The sequence below is a fragment of the Gopherus evgoodei genome, chromosome 2 (genome assembly GCF_007399415.2).
Source record: "Gopherus evgoodei ecotype Sinaloan lineage chromosome 2, rGopEvg1_v1.p, whole genome shotgun sequence".
Lineage (NCBI taxonomy): Eukaryota > Metazoa > Chordata > Testudines > Testudinidae > Gopherus > Gopherus evgoodei.
The window spans coordinates 76,174,085-76,197,888 of NC_044323.1; the positions used below are offsets into that span (position 1 = coordinate 76,174,085).

A 23,804-nucleotide genomic window follows, 5' to 3' on the forward strand; every position below is an offset into this window, starting at 1 on the left:
CAGGGTTTTGTGCATTCAAATCTTAGATCTGGTTTCTCTCCCTGGATCCTTGACTAGGGGATTTGATAAAGAGACAGGTTTCAGAGTAGCAGCCGTGTTAGTCTGTATCCGCAAAAAGAACAGGAGTACTTGTGGCGCCTTAGAGACTAACAAATTTGTTTGAGCATAAGCTTTCTTGGGCTACAGCCTACTTCTTCGGATGCATAGAATGGAATATATATATATATATATATATATATATATATATATATATATATATATATATATATATATATATATATATATATATATATATATATACATATATATATATATATATATACATATATATACACACACAACTCTGAGAGGCCAATTAAATAAGAGGAAAAAACTTTTGAAGTGATAAAGAGACAGCTTCTCGTAAGCACTGAGATTTCAAAACATCTTAGAAATATCTAGAACACCTAAAACAGATTGAGCTAGGTAACCAATGATCATGCACAGAAGCTAACTTGGAACTTAATGAATGGTCTTAAGGCTCTTTATCAGCTTTCATGGAAATTGTCTCTGTCCTTCCCAATACTGTGACATTTATTCCATTTGGTCTTTTTCATCAGCATGAGTGAAGTGGAAGAACCCAGGGGAAAAATGTGGATGAACAACTTCAGAAAACAAAACAAAACTAGAGCACTGAACTACTTAAACATAGCAAATATTTGGTTTCATATCCTTCAGACAGAAGACTACTTAATGGTTGCTTTGTTTATTACTCTCTCCCTCTCTCCAATTTACATTAAGCACAGCTTATGAAACTATATATTACTCTTGTGCTGGAAAAGCCTGCACCTCCTGGAATTACAGGTTGAAATCCCAGTCCTTCTGCTTTCTGAACCACAGAAGTTAAGTAGGTACCAGGTATTCTATATTTCTTTCAGATGAGATTTAAACATTATCTGCTGTGCTTGAACATAAAAGATCCTATAGCACTTTCTGTAAGAGCAGGGGCCTCCTCAGGTGGCCTTGGCCAATCTATGTTTTTTCTCCACTGTTGTGTTGAATGTTTTTTGATAAACATTTGCCATCCCTTGCCCTAGAGATGGCTGCATTGTATTTATAGGCCCCAGTACTGCATCTGGATCTGTATGGGATGGCCCTTGCACCATATGTTGTAATGAATCTGGGGATTCTTTGAGATGAAAGACATTATATGAATGTAAATTAAGAACATGAGAACTGCTAAACTGGGTCAGACCAATGGTCAATTCAGCCCAGTATCCTGTCTCTGACAGTGGCCAGTGTCAGAGCTGTAGGTGGAGTGTTCAGAACTGGGCAGCTGGAGTGATGCACCCTTGTCTTTCCCTCCCAGCTTCTGGCAGTCAGAGGTTTGCATCCCTGGGGTTGAAAGCATGGGGTTACATTTCTGACCATCTTGGCTAATAGCCATCGATGGACCTATCCTCCATGAACTTATCTAAAGCGTTTTTGAACCCAGTTATTTGTGCACCTTATGAAAAACTACTTCCTCTTATTTGTATTAAACCTGCTACCAACTAATTTAATTGGGTGACCTCTGGTTTTTGTATTCTGGGAAAAGGTAAATAACACTTCTGTATTAACTTTGTCCACACCATTCGTGATTTTACACACCTCTATCACATCCCCCTTAGTAGTCTCTTTATCTTAGTAGCCAACTATATTAATACTTTGAAAAGAGGGCAAAACGCCTGTTTTAACATAACAACGAAAGGAGCCTTGACCTTGGGGCAGCTTCTCTCCACCAGGACAACTTTTCACCCTGGTTGAAAAAGGGAGCCCCCCATCCAGCTCTCCTTGGCCAACAGATGGCCTAAGACCTTGATTGCTTGGCTGGTGTTTGCGGGGGAAGCTGAGCGAGGAGCCTCTTGACACACAAGCTCCAAAAACGAACATGCCCCCTGCTGTGGAAAAGGATGCACATGAGACCATCCCAGATCTGCCCCGCCCCGCCCCGCCCGGCTTGCAAGCAGAGCGCGTTTTAGGAAGCCAGTGCAGACGCTAGTCCAGGAGGGGGAGTCAGTTTTGCACCCGCGCCGGGACATGGACTACAGCTCCCAGCAAGCCGCGGGAGCTGCAGCGGCAGCATGTGAGCGCCTAAGGGCGGGCGGCGTGCGCCGGGTTTTCTCTCCGGTGCGCGGCCTGGAGGCGCTCGCCGCCGCTTCCCTAGCCGAGACCCGGTGCCGAGGGGCTGGTGGTGCAGCGCCCGCCATGGCTCTGGTCTCGGCGCCGCTCAGGGTCTGCATCGTGGGCTCGGGGAACTGGTGAGTGCGGCAGCCCGCAGAGCAGCGCGGGAGGAGCCGCCGCCTCTCGCCACTTCCCCAGCGGTGCCTCTTGTAGGGGCAGAGAAACCCGGGCCAACGCGTGGAGAGGGCGTCGGCCGGAGCCGCTCTGCGCTCTGCCAGGGGCGGGGGAAGCATTCCTGCCCGCTGGGGCTGGGTGTACAGCCTCCCCCCTGGGGAGATGGAGGGTTTCCCCGCCTCAGGAAACCCTGTAGCAAGGCCACCGGTCCTGATTCTCCCCTGGCTTGCACGCAATGAAGCATTGGTACCGGACTAGAGTGGGTCTGGAGTGGTATCGTTCTGAAAGTGGGTGCATGTGTCTGCAGCAAGGTGCAGGCCAGGGGAGAATCAGACCGCTTGTCCCTTACTTGTCTGTAAGGCGCTTGCTGTGCTAGAAATAATAAACACTAGGTAGTTTGGTGAGAGAGACACCACAACCGTTTGTCCACAGCTCTGTCCCCTTCCAGCCCTGACAGAACTTCAGGGGATCAGAACCACCCATAGGGGTTCATTTTTGCAAAATCTGGCCAAAGTTCTTCTGCTCATCTCTAGTTTCAGTTAAACCTACTTCGTGTATTGCTTCTGGGAAGTTTTTCAAATCACGTTGTCAATTTGTGGAAAATCCGTGATGCGATGTTTGTTTTTGTAGAGTCTGTTTGTTTTAGGATATGTGTGTTTAAGTTTAATTAGAATGCGTTTTACTTCTGTTGACTTTCAAAAGGACGAATGTGGCAGTGTTGTTCTAACCATACAGGAAGAGCAAACTTTGGCTACACTGGGGCTGTTTCCCCTTCTCCATTGCTCTAGTTCTGCATCAGATGCTCCACTGACAGTCCAGGGTGTAACAAATTAGAGAATCAGGCATACTGCTTTGTCCCCCTGTGTAGGTTAAACTTTTCTATACAGAAGTTATAACAGGATATTTTTAACCTGGCATCTGTTGTGTGCCCACTTCTGTCAGCTCTCATATCAGCTGGCAAAGACATTAAAGATTCTGCACATTTTCAGGTGCTTGTGTTGCCTGAAAGATTTTAACTTGGAAGAACTCAGCCCCCAAAATGATGAAATATAAATTTATTTTATATAGTGTTGTTCAAATAGATTCATTGGCAAACAATCTTTAAGATGAATTACAGGACACTGGGCAATGTACTGTATCAGTAATCTCTTAATATCAAGAAAGGAAGTTGAGGTTAGATGGACTTCAATTTCCTACATGTTGTGGAGCATAAAAGGCTTAATAAAATGTGGCTTTATTGCCAAATCTGCCACTTGCTTGTCACTTTAGACAAGCGACTAATGTCCCAATTTTGTTTCCATTAAAGGTAATGGGAGTTTTGCCATTAATTTTAATAGGAGCCGTACCATGCCCTTGACCTTTCTGTGCCTCAATTTCCCACTTTGTCTTTTCCCATTTTACTTTCCATCTGTGTAAAGAACATAGAACCTCAGTTGAAAAATGTGAAGTACAGAGTGTTATCATTTATTAATTATATAAATGTATCTTCACAGTTTGTCACTTTAATGAATTTTAAAAACAGGATGCTGCCAGGGATGACTTATGAATAGCATCAGTTAAACCTTTTTTTTTTTTAAATTATGTCTAACTTTAGAGAACTCCAGTGTTTCTCCATAAATAGTAACATTCAGCTAGATAGAAAGGGACAGGACACTACAATTTGTGAAACAAAATCAGAACATTGGAGTCCCTGGTCAAAGTAACCTTAATAATCCCACTGTTAAAATGCTGCTGCTGTTCACTTTATGTAACTGCCTTTTAATGTTGCTATTGTTTTGCAAAGTTCTGGAAGTTGCACAGTGCATGGTCACATGGAGTTTTGTTTTTGTTTTTTGAGGGAGTGATGGTTAACCAACTCGGATCGTAGCCTGATGCTTGCCTTATACTAACTTGTAAAATGAACTTGGTTCTATAAAATGCTGCATAACTTTTGCTTATTGATTTCCTTTCAATTTGTCAGTCTCATACATGAAGCAAATAGGAATGTTAGCTAATTAAGTTAATTGTGGTTACATATGGTGTATACTGAAACTAGCTTGTATCAAAGTGTGGGAAGCTTCATTGAGATTATATACTAGTTACAACTGTGTGGGTGTAGCTTTAATTATTTATTTGTTGTGATTACTAGTTGGATCAGCTCAGTATACAAGAATTGCCTGTGTGTATGCTGACAGATATTTGGAGGGCAAAATAATCATATCTGCTAAATTGTGAGAAGAAGAGAGTGTGCTTTTGGTGGTAGGAACTGTCATCATCTGTTGGGCCAAATTTATTGAGATAACAGTTTGCCACACATCTCTTAAAGGGAAAGTAAATTGTCTAGGAAGGGGTGGAAGAAAGAAAAATGAATGAAAAAGATTTTAATCTAGGAAATATTTTGATAAGCAACTATTTTCTAGCCCCTTATTAAATCACAAGTATTTCTATAATCCAGACTATTCTTCTATGCGCCCCCCCATTCTTCTGTGCGCCCCCCCCCCTTCCCCTTCCAAAAAATCAAGAAGTGAGAGATCTTGACTAAGGCCCTGATTCAGGAAAGCATCTCAGTTCAGTGCAGCACTTAATCACATGCTTAAAATTAAGTATATGCTTAAGTGCTGTCATGAATTGGGGCCTATTACTCTGATTTTGCAAATGTTTATGAGCAATGAACAATGGAAATACATGTATAAATGCTTGCTGAATCAGCGTCTTGGTCAGGATCTTTCACACCTTGGATCTTGTTTTGTTTGTATATACATTTTTAAAATGTCTAGATTAAAGGAATACTAGTGCTACAAGAAGCAGTTGTTTATGTATGTGAGTACTCTGTTGAACTCAAGACTATTTGCAGGAATGTAGCTTAATTAATTTGATTGTGCAAACTTGACATGCATGATGACACAAAATACAACATTCAAGAATTTTAGTAACTTTGCATAGGAGAAAGAAGCGCCCCAAAAAATCTCATCCTCCGGCACCTCTCATGGATTTCTGCCACGTGTCAAATTACCTGTAACATAGGGATCTTTAGATGGACTCCGTAATGATTAACAAACTGAACCATCTGTATCCTACCTCACCTACTTCTTTCTGACAGTTTCCACACTTTTCTTCTACTACACTATCACTCAAACAAAGTTAACACTGTGTCACCTGGTAAGTTACCTTGATCGTTCCCAATTGCCCTCTTTGGGTATGTCTACAGAGCACTGCAGTTAAAAACCCATAGCTGGCCTGTGCCAACTGACTTGATTTAATGGGGCTCAGACTCAGGGGCTGTTTAACTGCAGTATAGATGTTCTGGCTTGAGCTGCAACCTGAACCCTGGGACCTTCCCACTGAAAAGAATCCCAGAGCCCTGCATTAAACAGGTCTTTATTCCTGGCCAGAACTTTGCCCTTTGAAATTGAGTTACCTTATTTAATGATCTGAGTGCTGTTAGCTTTCACTTGGAAGGTGTTCCTATTGTGATTGAGAAGAATGTACTGGGTTTTCCTGTGCGATTGAACTACTGTAAGCACAAAATATTGATCCATGATGCCGGAAATATTTTACTAGAAACAAATCAGTGAACATACCAATTCTTTTGCTTGGTAATGTCATGAATGCACTCTAAGTCAACCCAAGGTGAAGAATGGATTTCAGATTCCATTTTATCAGTTGTAGGAAGTCTGAGTGTGCTGATTTGTGTGTTGGTTAAAACAGGGGTGAGGAGTTACTATCTCACTCTATTTATGGCATTTAGATTCCTGGTGTCATTCTTGTGACTTTGCCCGACTTACTTCTAGTTTAGTTCTTGTAACATTACAATGAAATAGGAAGCAGAGAAGACACATTTTAGATCTTCCTGAACACAGAAAATCAATGACCATCTTATTCTTATTACAGTCAAAGAAGAAAAAGAGAAAGTCCAGACCATCTAACTGTTAAACAATAATGGAATTTGTGGTGTGAGCAGTACATGCTGCACTTATGCAAAGTAGGGCTGTCGATTAATCACAGGTAACTTATGCAAGTAACTAAAAAAAATTAATTATGACTAAAAAATGTGATTAATCACACTTTTAATCGCACTGTTATACAATAGAATACCAATATAAATTTATTAAATATATTTGGATGATTTTCTGCATTTTAAAATATATTGATTTCAGTTACAATACAACACAAAGTGTACAGTGCTCCCTTTATATTAGTACGTGTTCAGCTAGTTGCTCAGAAAAACAAGTTTGTTTACATTTATGGGGGATAATGCTGCCTGCTTATTATTTACAACGTCATCTGAAAGTGAGAACAGGCGTTTCCATGTCACTTTTGTAGCTGGCATTGCAAGGTATTTACATGCCAGATATGCTAAACATTTGTATACCCCTTCATGCTTCGGCCACCATTCCAGAGGACATGCTTCCATGCTGATGATGCTCATTGGAAAAAAAGTGCTAACTAAATTTGTGACTGAATGCCTTGGGGGAGAATTGCATGTCTCCTGCTCTGTTTTATCTGCATTCTGCCATATATTTCATGTGTTAGTAGTCTTGGATGATGACTCAGCACGTTATTCAATTTAAGAACACTTTCACTGCAGATTTAACAAAACACAAAAAAGGTATCAATGTGAGATTTCTAAAGATAGCTACAGCACTTGACCCAAGGTTTAAGAATCTGAAGTGCCTTCCAAAATCTGAGAGGTATGAGATGTGGAGTGTGCTTTCAGAAGAGTTAAAAGAGCAACACTCGGATGTGGAAACTTCAGAATCCAGACCACCAAAAAAGAAAATCAACCTTCTGCTGGTGGCATCTGACAGATAATGAAAATGAACATGCATTGGTCCACACCACTTTGGATTGTTATCAAGCAGAACCCATCATCGCCATGCACACACATCCTGCGGAATAGTGGTTGAAGCATGAAGGGACATATGAATCTTTAGTGCATCTGGCACGTAAATATCTTGATATCTGCTACAACAGTGCCATGAGAATGCCTATTCTTACTTTCAGGTGACATTGTAAATACGAAGCAGACAGCATTATCTCCTACAAATGTAAACAAATTTGTTTGAGCATTTGCCTGAACAAAACGTAAGACTGAGTGGATGTGTAGGCTCTAAAGTTTTACATTGTTTCATTTTTGAGTGCAGTTTTTTTTGTACGTAATTCTACATTTGTAAGTTAAACTTTCATGATAAAGATATTGCACTACAGTACTTGTATTAGGTGAATTAAAAAATACTATTTTTTTTGTTTTACAGTGCAAATATAAAAGCTAATTTTCATTCCCTTTTCTTACTCCATAAGCAAAGTAAATTAGTTCAGGACAATAGCTTGCCTTATGCTTTTCAGGATGTAGCAGGCAGGCATTGCAGCATTTATAATCAAGATGTTAGTTTTGGTAACATTGTCACCTTCTTGGCTCAGGAAATTTTGTGGAACATGAAATATTGCTGTAAAAGGAAATACTCTATTAAAAACACTTTCTTGCAGTCTTTTAGAGAAATAACACTTTTATGATTTAATTCAACAAGAATTGTTATATGTAGTCAAAACCTTTGCATGGCATGTTAGAAATATTTCTTGTGCTTACTAAGTGATCACAAGGACTGTAATAGCCAAATCCCTACTGCTGCATTAAAAGCTCTTATAGAATGAATCTAATTCACTACAAATACTCTGTAATAAGCTTTGACTGTTAGGGAATCATGCTAGGGGCTTATATATGGCTAAATTTATAAAGTTAAAACAGTATCTTGCCTCTTAATATGCAGTTGTTTAAAGCATACACTTTTTTCCTGCTCCCACACCTGTGAAGTTATTTCTGATGTCCTCCCCTTAGGCTATGGGGCAGGTGAGGGCAAATGGGAGAATGGAGGAAATTAATAATGATAGTAATCAGTAACATAAAAACCCAACACATGCACACACTAATCATGAACCCAAGGCCATTGGGAGTGGGAGAATCTACTCTTCTCCTCCCTCATAAATAGTTCTTATACCTCACTGCCATTGCTTGTAACTTTCCCTGCATAATGTTATTCTTGGGGAGTTTCACTGTTGTCTGGAGAGCTGAGTAAATTTGACTCTAGAATCTTGTTAATTTTATTCTGCTGGTGTTTGGGAGGGGAAAGGATTTGAGCAGCAATGAAAGTGTTTGTCTACAAACTCTGGAAGATAGCACTGCATCAGATCACATTTGAAAGACTGTCAAGCTGTAGTTGATGTTCTGCAGAAATTAATGGGTTAGTGTCCCCTGCCAAAGGAAATCTTCTCACCAGTGGCAAGAGGATTTTACAAAACTTGCGGACTCATCATTTCTTTTTTAAATTAAATTTTTCAGTTATTTAGAGTTGTATGTAGCTTCTTACCACTGCATTGAAAAATATAATCCTTTTGAATTTGTGCATATGAAATTACTGAACTCCCCCTGGATGTCTGATGAGCAGAAGAAGCAATTGGAGGGATATGAGTAAATGTTTGTCTGCTGAGCTCTTTTCTGACTGTATTTGTTTAAGCAAAAGCAAAATATATGAATGATTGGTTGATTCCCCCCCCCCATTTTATTAGTTCAAATTTTTTAAATAGTAATTGGACCGATTGCCTGGGCATTTTGGGGGTGGGTAGGATGGCGTGTGTGTGTGTGTGTGTGTGTGTGTGTGTGTGTGTGTGTGTGTGTGTGTGTGTGTGTGTGTGAAATGACCTTTTTTCCCCGGAACAAAGTTACTATAATTTTGGAATATCTTCTTTTTCTGTTTTCTTTCCTACAGGGGCTCTGCTGTTGCCAAAATAATAGGCAATAATGTAAAAAATATGCAAAAGTTTGCTTCCACAGTGAAAATGTGGGTCTTCGAGGAAAATATTAATGGGAGAAAACTGACAGATATAATAAATAATGAACATGAAAATGTAAAATATCTCCCTGGATACAAGCTGCCAGAAAATGTGGTAAGACTTGGAAGCTAAACTTGGTGCGCGTGTGTGTGTATAAAAATTGCTTATAGTCAAAAGTGAGGTAGGAGTTTCTCATTCACTTTTTTGCTTTTGGTCAAACTCTGAACTATTTTGTTAATGATGTGGGCACAATCAAGGGTTCCGAACAGCTGAGCTCTCTAAGGCAGTTGATAGCTAACATAATCTTGTAATAGATTTTCCCCTTCAGTGGCTTTATGGCACCATATACTATATTGTGTATATATGCAAACACGTGAAAATAATGCCTTTGCCCATAACCATAAAGATTTGGCCTCTATTTTGGAAAGGAACTAACTGGCAAGTTTGGAAGAAAGGTGGGATTTCAGACCCTTTTGGAAGTTCACTACTGAAAGTTGCATTGAATTATATATAGGCTGTTCACTTTTGTAGTCATTTATGCCAGTGTAATGTGCTGCCAAACCTGAATGGTGGCATTTTTCACGCAGTTCGCACTGGTGTAAATGACAACATATTGTTGTGGGCAATCATGAATCTGGCCCAGAAAGAGCTAGAAGTAGGAGGAGAGAGCAGCAACTGACAATTTAATAGGAAAACCTATGGGTTAAAAACTGCCTGTAGCTAGATTATGGTTCTGTTGATGCCATTGAAACCTAAATGTTGCACCAGTCTCCTAATGTGAAGTAAATCATAGATTCATAGAACTAGAAGAGACCTCGAGAGGTCATGTAGTCCAGTCCCCTGCACTCATGGCAGGACTAAGTATTATCTAGACCATCCCTGACAGATGTTTGTCTAACCTGCTCTTTAAAATCTCCAATGATGGAGATTCCACAATCTCCCTAGGCAATTTATTATTTCCCTTTTGTCATAGACCAGGGAAACTGTGTTATCTAGGTTGTTCGTGTTCATTACCTCCATCAATAGTGATTGCAGAGGCCACTGTACAGCCCCAGAACTCATTTTTGGTGCCTCTGTTATTTCAAGTGTGGTTAAACATGAGAAATACTTTAAAGTCCTCATCACTTGTTGGAAAAGGGTGAAGTCTGGCAGGTGGCTTGGAAGCTGGTCACCTTCTTAAAAAGAAAAACAAAACCTTTTAAGAATCAAAAATAGAATATCAGGAAACATGTAAGAGAGCCTGATGAAGGTGTGTGTTGTTTTTTTTTTGTTGTTTTTTAAACAGGACATGTCTATATTACAAGCACTACAGAGGCACATCTGTGGTGCTGCAGCATTATAATGTAGGCACTCGCTATAGCGAGAGGGAAGGGTTTTTTCCATCGCTGTAGTAAATATACCTCTTTGAGAGGTGGTAGCTAGGTCTACAGTGTGCTTAGGTTGGCTTAACTATATCTCTGAGGAGTGTGAATTTTTCACAGCCCCGAGCAATGTAGCTAGGTCGACCTAAGTTTTTTAGGTGTAGACCAGGCCTCAGTTTTCTGGGTGCAGTAGTGTATTAGAAATGTGAACTGTTTTGCCAAACCATCAGCTAGGGAAGAGACATTCAAAAACGGCCTCTAATTTTGCATTTCAATCAATTAGGTTGTGAATATTAGTTAGATGTCTGAACTCTGATTTGTAGGTGCGAACATCATTTGCTCCTGCAAATTTGGTAGTTAGCTGTCTAAATTCTGTCATTTGCAGGTACAGTTGATTGTGTCCACAATATTAGAAGGTGGGGAAATGCCCCTTTCAAAATCTGGCCAAATATGTTTTGGGTTGGGTTGGGTTGGCTTGAAAGCACTTGATGCTTTCGCATTTGTAGGAATGTAATGTGCATGGTTTTTTTTTCCTCTTATTGATATAACATGATAGAAATGATCATTCTCAGAAAGCTCTTCTAGATTATTTTTAGAGAACTTTTGAATAGAATTAATTTTTTAAAGATTATTTTGTTTCAACCCCCATTTTCTCCCATAATTGTGCAGGTTGCCATTCCAAATCTTAACGAAGCTGTGCAAGATGCAGACTTGTTGGTCTTTGTCATTCCTCATCAGTTTATTCATAAGATCTGTGATGAGATCACAGGACGGGTACCAAAGAAAGCTGTTGGGATAACGCTCATCAAGGTATAATAAATGCTATATATTAACATTGTCAATATATTATGGAATCTTCTGAAACCATTCAACCGAGAGTTTGAGATGAAAAAGCTTTCCCTGTCCCAGCCAAATTGTTGTTTTTTCTTGATTGTTAAGTAGGACTTCTTTGGATGTACAATAGAATTTGAATCCGAGTCACTCGTGAATTGTTATGCAGTGTGTTTTATTTTATTCTGTCATTTTCATAAGAGGGAGGTGAGACTGCTTACAAGACTAACTTCAAAAAAAATGTTTTGCATCACCAGGCTTTTCAGCGTATTACTTTCTGATTCTGGACACATCATTAGATGGAGAACAGAGCACAAATATAATAGTCTGGTTGTTAATTCACATCCCAAACATTGATCTAATCATTTTAAAAATTGACGAGAGAATCTCATGTGACTGAGTGCACAGTGCTCTTGTTCACATCAAAGATTTTGCTGCAACAAGAGAAACTGTTCTGAGCCATCCAAAAATATAAACCTGTCCCAGTTTGGGAACAGCATTTTAAAGGGGCTTTCATAGAGCTGGAGGCAAAGGAGTTTCTATTTTAAATGACATTTTGTTTCTGAGTATTAAGCTATGGTAGGTCTGGTTATTCCGACAAGCTTATAGAAGATATTACTTTGTTCCTGCCCTTCATTTGGTTGAGGGTGGGAGTGCTCTATTTTCTCGGCACAAGTTCCTCTGTCTGTTCTCATTCCTGGCACAGGTTCACCCTCCAGATTTTTCATTTTTTATTTTTTAAATAAATTTAGCTCTCTTTAGTTTAGCTGAAACCATTGAATCTTGTTTTTGTCAGTGCTGCCCTATTGAAGAGGTTTAGTCTCGAAAGCTTGAATTTTATTAAAAGGTAACGCTGCTCTATTTTGGGTGTTGTACTTTACAGATAAATTTTTGATTATAGGTTAATTGAATTGAAGGATGAAAGAAACAGGGCACATGATTCTGGCATAGTGTTGAAAGCAATAAATATATAGCAATGAAAACTTCCATGTCAGCATCTGGCTATCTGAGATGAAAATAAAATCCCAGACGGAACATTTTGAAGTCACCAAGTAGCCTACACTAACAGAATTGAGGACATGTTCCTTCACTCTCTCTTTCCTTAAACTCTTGAGAGAAATGTAATTGATTCTTCTCTAACTTATTCTGGCCTATATGATTACCATGATGTCATTTATGTCAATGTGAAACCAGAATAACTCTAAACGTCAGTCTGGTTACTGTGGCTTTTCCACAGATCAGATTTGGATCAGAAACTGGGTCTATATTCCTTTAAAAATACAGTTTAAATTCTTGATAGTTATTGACTATATTTATGTAAAGAATAAATATTTAATGCACTGGTAAAATTATGCAAAGGAAAAAGTGTTTGTTTATGCAAGGGAAAACATTTTCTGTTTTTTCTAAAAACATTAGTATATTCTTAGTCTAAATATTTAATGTAATGTTGGATGACATCTCTTTCACAAGCCAGAACTGGTTACCAGACAACTTCCCATTGTTAAGCTGCTTTTGTGGTCCAGTAGGTGCTCTCTTGAAAGAAATGGTGCAAAAAAAAATTTTATTCTGTTGCACCTGTGTGCAAACTACCAATTTCCACTTTCTGTCAATGGGACAAAAATCTGTACAAAGGGGCAGAGATCTCATCTTGCTAACAAAAGAGCATGTGAGAATGGAATCATCTCACCATTTGTAAGTAATGGAGGATTTTTTTTTCTAAGCACATGCTTGTGCGTGCATGTATACACACACTTTCTCTCCTTATATCGCTATGCAAGTACATTTAGCTTGGCCACAGGTAACAAATGCTGTAGTTAGTGTAGTTCTGCTCTGAAAGAGGGCTATGTAAAATGGCATCAGTGGGCTCCTCTCTCTGTCTAATTTCTGTATGCAATATACTCTCTTTACAAATAAAAGGTGTATGTTTAACTGCCAGACCTGCAAACTCAACCTAATATGTGAAAATAAAACTGGGTCTTCGGTGAATGATAAAGGTGAATGCCGGATGAGGCCCTGAATGATGCATCTGTAATCATGTTGCCTTAAATTGATTATGACAGGGTAAATGACTGGAACTCAGTAAATGTTTGTGTTGAATAATAAGAGGAAATGGAATCCAACTTGCTTTTTTAGCATTGCAGTACAAGAAGAGCACAGGAGTGAAAAGCAATTTGAAAGCTTCTCTGGCCAGCCTTTGGGTTGTTCTAATTTACATCTAGTTGCCTCTGATGACCACTGCAGTATCTAGATCTATTGCCCTGGCCTATGTTGGGAGCCATTACATTGGCTCTACACCACATGGGGAATACCCCTACACTGTGGAAGTTCTCAGGTCAGATTCACCTGGGTTCCTGCTTCTTTTAAGATCAACTTCAGCCCTAGTAGAAGCAGGTGCAGCTCTCTTTGACTTCAGCAGAAGTGCACGGCAGGCCTGGATTTAGTACCCCGTCACATGTGATCTCTTCTCAATGCAGGTTATTCATTCAAGTGCACAAATTCATATCTAGATATCTGTTCCAAATGCCTTTTAAAGAGACTAGCAGCTGTTGGTTAATTGTCTGTTCGGGGACCTAATAAATAGACTGTCAAGACATCTTTGGAGCTGTTAAAAAACAACACGTACATGAGCATGCTTTCAGATTCTCATTACTGTACAATATGGTCCACAAAGATGTTAAGTGAGAGAATGAGAGTGAAAAAAGTAATGCAACAGTATAGTAATTGACTTACATTTTAATTGGCTGGTTTCATACGTGTGTCTCGCAATGTCTCTTAGTTGTGCAGTGTTTTTAAAAATAAACCATTTTTTGAGCCTTAAGAATGCAGAACTCTGCCTGCCAGGAATGTCTTCTGTGGCTTGTATAAAGTTAAATGGATTTGAGCAATACCTTTTTTATACTTAAAAAAAAAAAAAAAAAAGGCCATGGTGTAGTTCAAAGTGATGGTCTTCTGTGTGCTAGATATGAGAAACTATTTAAAAATAAGGCTTTACAAAGTAAATGTTTCTATAACCTCCTAAATATTTACACTTTTGGGAAGGAGGTGGAAAATTTTGAGCCTTGTGCTTCTACAGAGGGAAAAAGCACAGTTAATTCACCACATTTTGGTTCCATGGGAGAAATAACTTTGGACGAAGGAGGTACTGCAGTTCTCTGAAAAAGGCACAAGCAGTCAGGAGTTCTGGATTCTATTCTCCACTCTGGCACTGATCTACTCGAGGCACTTCAGTCTCTCTCTGCCCCAGTTTCTCTATCTCTGGAGAACAGGGATAATGATATTTCAGTAAAGCACTTTGAAATCGATAGATGAAAAATGCTATGTAAGAGCAAAAGTATTGTTAGTTAGCTTCTTCCATATCTACAAATGGGCTTTTCACTTTGTAGTAGTGTTCCAGATGACTAGAACTCTAACTAATGATAGCAACGGCTTACCAGTCAAGCACAGAGCAATTTCTCTGCGATAGTCCAATTTGAGTGTTTTCTCCGCAAAATGTTACATAAAAATATTAAAATCCAATCCTGTGAGTTTCTGGGCCTCGTTGTTTTCTACTGAGGTCAATGAGCCAGCTCCTCAACAGGTGGAAATCAGTGTCCCTCCGTTGACTTCAGTAGGGGGGGACATTCATTTACATCATCTGAGGATCTGTTCCCAGGGGAGATGAACTTGCAGCACCTTACAGGATTGGGCCATTTATTTAGCACAAAATAAACCCTGTTGTCATCATCTAGATGTTGGTAGTTAATTCCCAATTTTTAAGTGCAATTTTGTATCATAAAAGGTCACAGTAGAGGCAGGGCTGTATAGACAGATGTTTGTGTGGCTTATCTCAGTGGTAGCAAGTCCACTATCTTCTGTCACTAACTGGATAAACTTTATTGTAGCTTCCACTTAGGAAGGATAATTGTGACACAGTCCATTATGTCTAATGCCTGCTCAATAATTCACTTTAATGTTGGCTGCAGGGAATAGATGAAGGCCCAGAGGGACTCAAACTGATTTCTGACATTATTCGAGAGAAAATGGGAATAGACATCAGTGTGCTGATGGGAGCTAACATTGCCAACGAGGTAGCAGCAGAGAAGTTCTGTGAAACGACAATAGGTAACATTCTGTGTAATTAAAATGTTTAAAATATTGATATCTATGCTCAAAACTCCACATTGAATAATTTGAACATCACTGTTGCCAGCTTTAATCAATCATTATCAGGAGCTGCTAAGTCTTTCCTATTTAATTTCTGAACTTCCTATAATGTTTGCACTTCCAAATGTAGCAGTAAGACATTGGGAGGAGAGATGATGAATCTCATTAGGATAGTGTCTTCAGAGCCGACCCTTATTTCTTTTACAATGAAATAATTACCAACCCAGAACATAACAGTTATACTGTTTAATACTAATAAAAGTAGCCACGCCACTGCTGTGCAGAACATTTTGCTACATAGGTTGCTACACAGTCTAATATCAAGTGATTAGATGTTGTTTAGTACAGGTGTTGCAGCTTGTGAAACTCTCTTTATAACTTTTTAAGGATACTATTGTATCCTTTGTAGGTTTTCATCCTAACTAATTCTTCCAAACTGCGGGTGTTGGCCTTGATTCTGCAATTGGAACTACTAGCACCGATTTCTCTGCACCCATCTAAGGCTAGAGAGATTTCACAAAGTCTAACGTGCATTCAGATATATAAAGCTGTGTGCAATCTGAGGGAGTTAATGTTAGACCATTAATTTTTTTTTACTTTTGTGTCGTTAGCTTTGTGAGCTTAGTGTCACGTTAACATCTCTTGCATATAATTATTGTAGATGTTTGATTTAATTTAAAGCATTGGCAGACCTTTCTTTTTTAGGGCAACGTTAGCTTGCTGTGTTAATAAGGTATCTGTGACTTGCTTTACCAGTAGGTATGAACATGTGCTTAAAGTACTTCATAGAATTGAAGCTGCTGAGATGATAACTTTGGACAGATTTTTTTAAACCAATTGTAATTATTTAAATAATAAGAAAACAAGGGAAATGAATTTAAACAAAAAGGAGGTGGTGGTGAAGTTATATGATTGTTCTTCTGTTTATTCTGAGCTCTTAGACTACTGGTAAATGTCTCCATGTTAAGAACTATCTTTGTTTTTCCCCACTTTCCCTCCCTCCAACCATCTAACTCCTGCTTTGAAGTATTGTGCCTTGCACTAAAAAGCCTGGATAATAAATGAATACATTATTCATTGCTTGCTTCCCCCCTCCCCACCTCCAAACAGGCAGTAAAATCCTGGAGAACGGCCTTCTTTTCAAAGAACTCCTGCAGACGCCAAACTTCCGAATAACTGTAGTAGACGATGCAGATACTGTTGAGCTTTGTGGTGCTCTTAAGGTACAGTTAGCCATGCTGAATTTTTATGACTGAGGAAGGGAGATGGCGGGTGGGTGGGAGGGAGGGAAGTATTTACCCCAAAAGGTTGTGTCTCTGTGTGTTTCTCTAAAATATAAAAAAAAAAAAAAAAAAAAAAAAAGACATGCTTTAAAACTAAAATAATTGAACATACAAGTCTGCAAATACTAGACATAAAGCTGGAGAGAGGCATGTGGTTAGTGCATGGACCTCTACATCAAGATATCCTGAGTTCTGGTCCTACCTCTGCCACTTACTGGCTCTGTGGCTTCATGCAAGTTATGCTGCATCTACACTCCTGAAACACTTTCAAAATCCATTCCAGCCTCTGGGCAAGGTCTGTGTGTACAGCAGCCCCTATGCAAGGGGAGAGGAATGTGAAGCTGAAATTAACCTTTTTTGCACTGGAAACCACATAGTTCCCTTGCTCCCTATCTCATTTGTTTATAGAAGCCGCTTCTACTGGTACGGTTATAGGTGGGGGACAACTCTGCTAAAACAGTTTTTGAAAAACTTATCCCAGACCAGGAGTTTTAGCAAAGTTATGTCCCATCTATACAGTTGGCTCAACTGTGCCAGCTGGAATGGCTTTGAAAAAAAAGAGGCAGAGAGAGTCTAGTCAGACACTGCCTGGCTAGGTGTTAACTCCAGATTTACATTCCTCTTCCCTAAAGTAGGTACTGCAGTGAAGCAGTAGAATAGCAAGGTCCTGTGCTCAGATACCAAAGTCTAGGTGAACCCCAGACTGGGAATTTCCTATTTAGCCCTGTTTTTGCTTATGGTACCTAGTTCTGGCTTTTTCTGATAAAGCCTTGCACTTGCTGAGAAATCCTGTGAATTGCTATTTTCATCCTATCAGGTTAGAGGTAGTTTCAGAAGCATGGATGGGGCCTTAGTCTCCCTTGTCCAGTTTCACCACAGGAATAAGCTGGTAGGTTGCCACTGACTTCGCTAAAACCTCATCTACGTAACATCAGTGGTGAATTTGGTCCTCTGAGCCATAGTTTCTCCATCTGCAAATGAGAATAGCAATAAATACATTTCTGGGAGATGGGCAGTAAGTAGTAAAGGGACTCCACAAACATGAAGTCACAACAGTTTTAAAAAATGAGTTAAAAGTAACTTCAGGAACTGGACTTGAGTCTGCGTTATGCTGCCATTTTCATACTCTTTAAAATGCTTTTTCTCTCCCCTGTTGCTATGTGATGAAAGACCCATGCAAACAATAAGGAAAACAAGTAAACTGACTAAGCACAAAGTGCTGTCAAATGCGCACAGAGTAAACCTAAAAATGGAGAATGTCTTCTAATTCCTTCCAGCTGTAGCAATTTGAGATGATGGTTGCAACTGTAGTAGGTATAAATATTTTTCGGACAAGAAGTGAGATTTTTTTTTTCAATACCAATGTGTCTTTCTCAGATAGTGAATATTGGTTCAGCACTTTGAAGATGTAAAGCACTATATTGTTGTATACAAATGTTGTGCATGTATTCTCCAAACTTATATTAGATAAGGTTTGTGCAGAATGGCTGAACAGTAAAACAAATATTTTTTTTCTGTTCTTTCAAAGAACTACAAAGCTGTTTTTTCTTTTGTTTTTGCAACTGAATTGTACCGATAGGAAGTGAAGTGTAGCTTAAAATGATTCCTATTGATTTTTTTTTCTTTTCAGGTTAATTTACAGGAAATTGTTATATATATACATGTTATTAATGGCTTGGGCCCCTGGTCAGTTATACAGTAGTTCATGTTCTCTGTTGGTGATGGGAAGCAATTTCACTGAACACAGTCATGTACTAGTAAAGCTACATTTATGATACTTTAGAAAATAACTAAAAAGAAAAAGAAAACTCCCAAATATAATAAAATAATATGTAGTGCTAGTCAGCATAAACGCTGTAACGATTAGTAAACGTTACATGAAATACTCTATTTTAATTAAGGGGCTCTTTGGTTCCTGGTTCTGTTAGTCAGATTGAGGTTGTTGGCGGGGAAATCACGGAATCTTAAACTACATTCTGGTAATTTGTAGGAGATGAGGAGCCTGGTTTTCAAATAGCTTTTGCTGTGAATCTGACATTTAAATCCTGCTTGAAATTATGTACAACCTCATTTTAATTTTTTTAATTTCATGAAAATTTTTATTTGGGTCTTACCATTTAAACAATGTGGTTTTTTTTGTTTGTTCGTTTGTTTGTTTTTGTCTGTCACGTAAAGCACTTTTTTTTTCTTTAAACCTAAGTTTTGTGCCAAATTAGTCCTGACTGTTGGTATGTAAACACTTCTATGAGCTGTTCATAATTCAAACATTGCTCTCTTGGGCTAATGCATTGAGAACCTCAATGTGAAATTGACTAGCCAGTTTACTTTAAGTTTCTAGTCTATTTTTCTTGTCTATAGTAAACAAAATGGGAGGGGGGGGGGAGACAGATAGTGAAATGTAAACTAGGCTATTTTAAAATGGGGGGGGGTGATAGCTCAGTGGTTTGAGCATTGGCCTGTGAAACCCAGGTTTGTGAGTTCAATCCTTGAGGGGACCATTTAGGGAACTGGGGTAAAAATCAGTCTGGGGATTGGTCCTGCTTTGTGCAGGGGGTTGGACTAGATGACCTCCTGAGGTCCCTTCCAGCCCTGATATTCTATGAAAATAGAGAGGATTTTTAAAATTTTATTAATGGTAATTTATTAATCTTTTTTCTTATTTTGTTTTTGAAGATATGATTAACCTGGTTGTATCTGTTTTTTAAATAATCATATTTTAGAGTACAGATGGGTGCTAGCTTTTAAAATCTGTTCAGGAATTTTCCTGTCTCTTCAGTATGATTGGGAATCACATCATGGTAAATTGGTGAAAATTGGAGCTAGGTAATTTCACTCTTTGAAAAGTGAGAGGGAAAACTATGTGATCCATGATGACAACATGCTATACTGTGAGGGTACTGTTGTAAATAAAGAGAGATTCTGACCTTAACTTCTGCAACAGTGCCTATTTTAATTGTCTGCAGTGCCATTGCAGACTGCAGTCTTGAATACAGTAGAAGGCATATATTCCATCCCAATACTTGCTTTTGGAGGAGGAATTAGTAAAATGCAACTACAGTATTTATTTTAGAGTATGTGAGGTGCTTACATGATTCTGGTTTCTGCAGCATAGTTTAAACAAAGACATATGAAAACAAGATCTTTATAATATTCCAGCTTTATTTCTTGCGTAATATACTGATTTACAATAGAAGATTATGATACAGCTATACCTCTGGACTAGTTTCATTCCTTTCTCCTCCTCCCTCACTCCTCCAAGCAGGGATGTTTTCAATATGGATGACTGCCTAAAGATTGAAAGGAACACAGAAAATAAGAGCTTTGAACAACAGCATTCTTCTGACTGATAATTTTACATTTGAAATTGTTCTGAAGTACATTTAAATGAAGACTAAAAATGGCTATCACAGCTGGGTGATCATGAAAGAACATCTGCTGTGTTGCTGTTCAGACACATATTCTGCATATCTACTTCACTTGCTGTATTTATTTTCTCTGACAATAGGCTGATGGAGATATTTGGAAGTATAGAAGATTGAGAGCACTGAAATGGTAACTCTCAGAGTGTTTGAAATGTGAGTTGCAGTTCCGTCACTGGATCTAGTGGTATCAGGGAGAGAACTGGAAATGGCAGTAAACAGTAGCTTGCTGGTTTTGTGAACAAGGTATCCACCAGTTTGTTCTGCATCAGTAATGGTTCCTGCTATGAAATGCACTGAGAAATAGACGCATAGGCTTTAAGGCCAGAAGGAACCATCGTGGTCATCTAGTATGACCTCCTGCAAATTGCAGCCACAGAACCTTGCCTACGCCTGAAATAGACCCCTAATCTCTGACTGAGTTACTGAAATCCTCAAGTCGTGGTTTAAAGAATTCAAGTTACAGAGAATTCCCCATTTACACTAGTTTAAATCTGCAAGTGACCCATGCCCCATGCTGCAGAGGAAGGCAAAAAAACAAAAACAAACAAACCAGGCCTGACCTTCCCAACCCATATATCTGTTGTCTCACTCCTTTCTACAAAATGGTATGTGTAAGCAGACGGGAAAACAGGCTCTAATACTTGTATGAGTATCCTGAGACACCAGCTCAGGTTTGCAGCACAGATGAAGGCATGAAATCTTACATGGATTACACTCTGCTTTTCCTTTTACTATCAACTTAATTGTGGACGGAGAGTGCGTGGTTAAAAAAGGCCTCTGAAACCATATGCATTGGCACAATGAGGGACTCCATAAACTTACTGTCAAAACCAATGTTGGATTGCAAGTTTTAAATTATTCTTCATTGGCACTGACCCTCACGTTACAAAATGCTCATATGGTTGTCAAAGTCTGCAGCTGTAGCATATGCAATATGTGTAGCCTTTTGATGATGATCAAATTTGCATTTCTGAAGGACTCTGTGTGATCACACTGAGTTGCTTATGAGAAGATGACTTCCCCATCTGTTCTTCTACAGTCCCTAAACTCTGGGTAGGATCAAAACTCAACCATCTTCTTGGGCTTCAACTTCATATTATCTTATTGCTTAGATGTCTGTTAAAGTCCAGTCCTAGCTTATATCTGCTCTGTCTGTTACTTAGATCCTCTCATCCCAGACTCAAGATACCTCTCTTAGGGCAGATTCATTTAGAAGCACTTCCTCCTTTTTTGTATTCACTCCAGTTGCTGGGCTCTCCTTTCTTTCTTGAGATAGCTGGATAGTGATTTTCAAAGTTGAGTTGTTGGCTCCTGTGTGCTAAGGTGCCACCATGGAGTGAGACCCAGAGTCACCTACAGGTGACCTTTTTTTTTAGTGTTTGTTTAAAAAAAAAAAAGCTTTTCAGTAGTTTTTATTTAATGTATTTATTTCATTTTATTAGGCTAGGTTGGGGCATTGAGTTGCTCGTATTTTCAAGTCATCGTTAAGGCAACATTTTTAAACCATGAACCTGCAAAATGGAATTGCTGTAACTTTGCCTCCAAAACTCTCCAGCTGTATGCACAAACAGGTATTTGCATAGGTAAATTGAGTATTTGAGCTTGCAGATAGGCACATTTCTGTTGTGCATAAATATGAGTTCCTGCAGATGCAATGGATATGCATGTAACTGAAAATATAGGGGCTTTAGTGATGATAGAGCTCAGGATATCTGTGCTGCTGCATATTAATGTCATGTATATTAAATCTTATAGGCAGCAGATGGTACTGGAGCTTGCACCTGTCAAATAATTTAATGGAACCTTGTCAACGGGAAAAAGAGTTTGATAGCAGCAAAAGGCAAAGGAGCATCCTAACTGTCAGAGTAGGGACCACTAGAGTGTATGTTAACATTGCTGTTACAAATTAAGGAGTGACAGTGTGGACCAGTAGACAGAGCATTGCACTGGGACTCAGAGGACCTGGACTCTGTTCCTGGCACTGCCACTCGGTCTAGTGGGTGGGCTTGAGAAAGTCAGTTCACCTTTGCATATCTCAGTTTCCCCCATTTGTAAAATGATGATGATACTTACCTCCTTTTGTAAAGTGCTTTGAGATCTACTGATGAAAAGCACCATGTACAAGATGGTGGTATTATTATTATTATTATTTATTTTATTATTAGTCTTCAAAATAAGACTCTCTTGTCTTGCACAGATCTTCATTAAACTGATCTTCTAATGGTCTCCAACCTTTTAAGCTAGAACAGAGGTTCTCCAGTTGTGATTTGTGGAGCACCTGGCTGCTCTTGGTGAGAGCTTCTCCTTCATATATCCAGCAACTAAACTATATTAAAAGAAAACTGAAATTGCATAATGCTTCCCAATATTGCTTGCTGGAATTGCCATATGGGTGCAATAGGAAAGGAGGTGTCTACAAGACACTCTGTGGACCATGTTTCAGTACACTAAGAAAAATTTGAGAGCTCTTGAGCTAGAAGTTGGCCCCAGTAGCACCTTTGCCCAAAAGACATAGAATATCACAAAAAAAACCCAAATATTTTCATGCATGCTTTTAAACTTCCTAACTTAGTCATTAACAAGCTTTCTTCGTACACGTCCATTCTTCACTGAGGACTGTAAAAGAAACCAAGCTTGATATTTCTGCCTAAGGTCTTGCCCCCGACCTTTCTTACTCCTTAGCCATCTGTATTCAAGACAGGCTGTTTTTCCTTTTGCCTGCATGCTGCCTGGGTGCCAGCAGCAGGATAAGTGAGAGCTCAGGAGAGAGAGTTTTCCTTGCTCCCAGCTCCTGTACCCAGCACCACAGTAATCCCTGGCAGCCAAGGGGACCAGTTGCAGGGGAAGTCCTGCTTAGCCTTGCAGGCTTGGGGTGGAGCATTCTTAGTCAGCTGGTGGAGGTAGTGCATGTACAGTCCAGTTGGCACAAGATCTGGGGGGGGGGAGAACGTTCAGTTCTGAGGGACTCTTCAATGAATTTAGTGGCTGAACTCTTTCAAGTCTATACTGAGCACATGTGAACTGAGATTTTTCAGAAGCTTATAACTTTGCCAAGTTTAAGTGAATTTTCATAGGGACAGCACAAGGCACAGCCCTGGCATCAAGACAAACTCCCTGCCAATTTTTCAGGCCCCTGTTTCAAAGCATCAGTTTCTGAACAAAACAGCTGTGGTTTTTTTTTAAATATGTGCAAAACAATGTGTTTTTTCCCTAACCTTATTCTGAGAAAAGGCAGAAGCATTTCTCTGATGCTTCCCCAAAAATTGAGCCTAGGGCAGACACTTGACATTGAAAATTTCAGCCCAGATGATTAGTTTGAAGTTATAACTGGAAACAGAGAATAATCAAACATGTTAGGCAAACTTAACTATAGGCATTGCTTCCTGTGCTACCTATAATATGACAATTCTCTCTCAACATATATATCTCCTTTCATGAAGGAGAGGTCCGAGAAAAGTGGAAATACATAATGCGGCATGTGAATTCATAAAGTAGCTGTATGAGGCTATGATATCCCAGGTGTACCTACGCTATGAGGCACTATGTGTCAATCACTTCTTCATTACTTGCTGGCTAGGTGTCAGAATTTGCAATGGCAACATTGTAGAAAAGGTCCAGCAAGCTGATGCTTTCAGATTTAA

The 23,804-nt window shown here is 39.2% G+C and overlaps 1 protein-coding gene across 2 annotated transcripts in view; it reads left to right on the plus strand.

Annotated features, from left to right (window-relative positions):
• The first annotated feature begins 2,111 nt into the window (after positions 1 to 2,111).
• Positions 2,112 to 23,804, plus strand: part of GPD1L (glycerol-3-phosphate dehydrogenase 1 like) — a 41,938-nt gene continuing 20,245 nt past the window's right edge. Inside the window, exons 1-5 of one of the 2 annotated variants that reach the window (XM_030551010.1) lie at positions 2,112 to 2,279; positions 9,060 to 9,237; positions 11,154 to 11,294; positions 15,278 to 15,416; positions 16,569 to 16,681. In XM_030551010.1, coding sequence (XP_030406870.1) covers positions 2,227 to 2,279; positions 9,060 to 9,237; positions 11,154 to 11,294; positions 15,278 to 15,416; positions 16,569 to 16,681 — 624 coding nt within the window. In that variant the 5' untranslated portion in view covers positions 2,112 to 2,226. The remainder of the gene's footprint in view (positions 2,280 to 9,059; positions 9,238 to 11,153; positions 11,295 to 15,277; positions 15,417 to 16,568; positions 16,682 to 23,804) is intronic. The other variant, XM_030551012.1, reaches the window with a different exon arrangement.